Source organism: Austrofundulus limnaeus, unplaced genomic scaffold (genome assembly GCF_001266775.1).
Source record: "Austrofundulus limnaeus strain Quisiro unplaced genomic scaffold, Austrofundulus_limnaeus-1.0 Scaffold300, whole genome shotgun sequence".
In the NCBI taxonomy this organism is placed as follows: Eukaryota; Metazoa; Chordata; class Actinopteri; order Cyprinodontiformes; family Rivulidae; genus Austrofundulus; species Austrofundulus limnaeus.
Window position 1 is genome coordinate 398,691 of NW_013952702.1, and position 1,716 is coordinate 400,406.

At 41.1% G+C, this 1,716-nt stretch overlaps 1 protein-coding gene across 1 annotated transcript in view; it reads right to left on the reverse strand.

The window, feature by feature from the left end:
- Nucleotides 1-2: 2 nt before the first annotated feature.
- LOC106526906 (regulatory-associated protein of mTOR-like) overlaps nucleotides 3-1,716 on the reverse strand; it is a gene marked incomplete at its 3' end in the record, with an annotated part of 120,198 nt that continues 118,484 nt past the window's right edge. Inside the window, 3 exon segments of the mRNA XM_014021626.1 lie at nucleotides 3-89; nucleotides 895-1,022; nucleotides 1,381-1,487. Coding sequence (XP_013877080.1) covers nucleotides 3-89; nucleotides 895-1,022; nucleotides 1,381-1,487 — 322 coding nt within the window.

A 1,716-nucleotide genomic window follows, 5' to 3' on the forward strand; every position in this document is an offset into this window, starting at 1 on the left:
ACCTGACGCTGATGATGTTTCCATCTGTTTCTTTCTGCAGGTGAGCTTTAACCACCCAGGCTCCGTGTTCCCTGTAGGTCATCACCCGACTGCAGAAACACAACAGGTCAACACATCAACACAAGTCTGCTGCTGGAAAACAACACAATTGGACTGAATATTTATATATTTTTGTGTTGATAAGCCTGAGTGGTCTGTTGACTGACTGTTATATTTGTTCAAATAGTTGTTATGGGCAGGTTACAATATAAAAATGTTTGTCATAACCATGCTTTGTGATTTGACAGGAGCTTTACTTTTAAAATTTAAGTGTATTTTATTTAGTTATAATGCAAATACAATAAAAATTAAACCACCATTTATAATAATTATCATTTTGATCCATACATTGGTAATGTCTGACTGGGCCTCGTGACACTTTATGTTCAATAACTTGGGCCCCGAGGTCAAAAAGGTAAAGAACACCTGCTTTTTAAAAAACTAAATGTTTTAATGCTGTACAGGCGAGTCACCACCGGGGGGCAGTGTGTCACCATTAAACACAGTTATATAAAAAGCACCTGAGCTGTTTAACAAAAGATAATCAGGAGATTTTTTTCTTGCAGAAGCCCAAATAAAATATTTATCTATACAAACCCAGGTTCATGCACGTCGAAGGAAAACCTCTAAATGAAATTTATTTAAGACTTATGAGGTGGTTCAGATACTTCTTTTTAACCCCAAAGGGACTGAAATTAAAATAAAGTTGTAGCAGCTGAAGGCACAGCGATCCATTAAGGCAAAGACAACGCCCACAGGGAGACATTCTGCACTTTAAATAATCAGATTAAAGAGGCGAAGGAGGAAGGACTCAGAAAACACTGAGTTTGTTGGGAAAACATTGAAAGTTTTTACCAGTCGTTGGGGCCCATCCTGCGGTCGAATACCCGCACGGATCCGTCACCCAGACCGGCGACGATGAGCGAGCGCTGCGAGTCGCAGGACAGGCTGGTCACGCAGCTGTCCGCTCCGGTCGGGATGTCCTGGTACCAAACACACAGACCGAGTCCTTTCGTTAAAACTTCATCAATCATGTGAGACTCGGTGGAAGAGGACTCGATACGCAGCTGCGGGCCGTTTGTATCCGAATTAAATCCATCCATCACAGCAATAATTAGTTCAAAAAGGTCAATTAAATATGTAAAACAAGAAGAAACCACATTAATGGGACTGAATCATATTTAATCCGTTCATTTAAACAGACAGGGAGCAGCCAACCAGAACCAGAACCAGAAGGTCTGAGCAGAAACTGATGGACAGGTGCAAATTTTACTCAGGATTTTTCCTGATTAAAAACAATGTTTTCACTGTAAAATGCTTTAAAAAACTAAGATTCAGTACCTGGACCTTCATTTCCCTGTCAGTGTCCCAGATCCGGACGATCCGGACGTCTCCAGACGTCATGAGGAGACCCGTGTCCTGCTCCCAGTCCACCACCATCCCAGCTCCTGGAGCAGAAACAACAAACACACGGCGGTGTTATTTACTATTACAGCCACAGAAGGAAGCTTTTTAATCACAATTACACTAAAACCCCCAGAAATATTAAATTACTGAAAATAATTTCCTCACAACATGTGACGTGGTGTTTTCATTTGTTATTCTGAAGAATTTAATTGAACTTAAGACACACACACACACACACACACACACACACACACACACACACACACACAC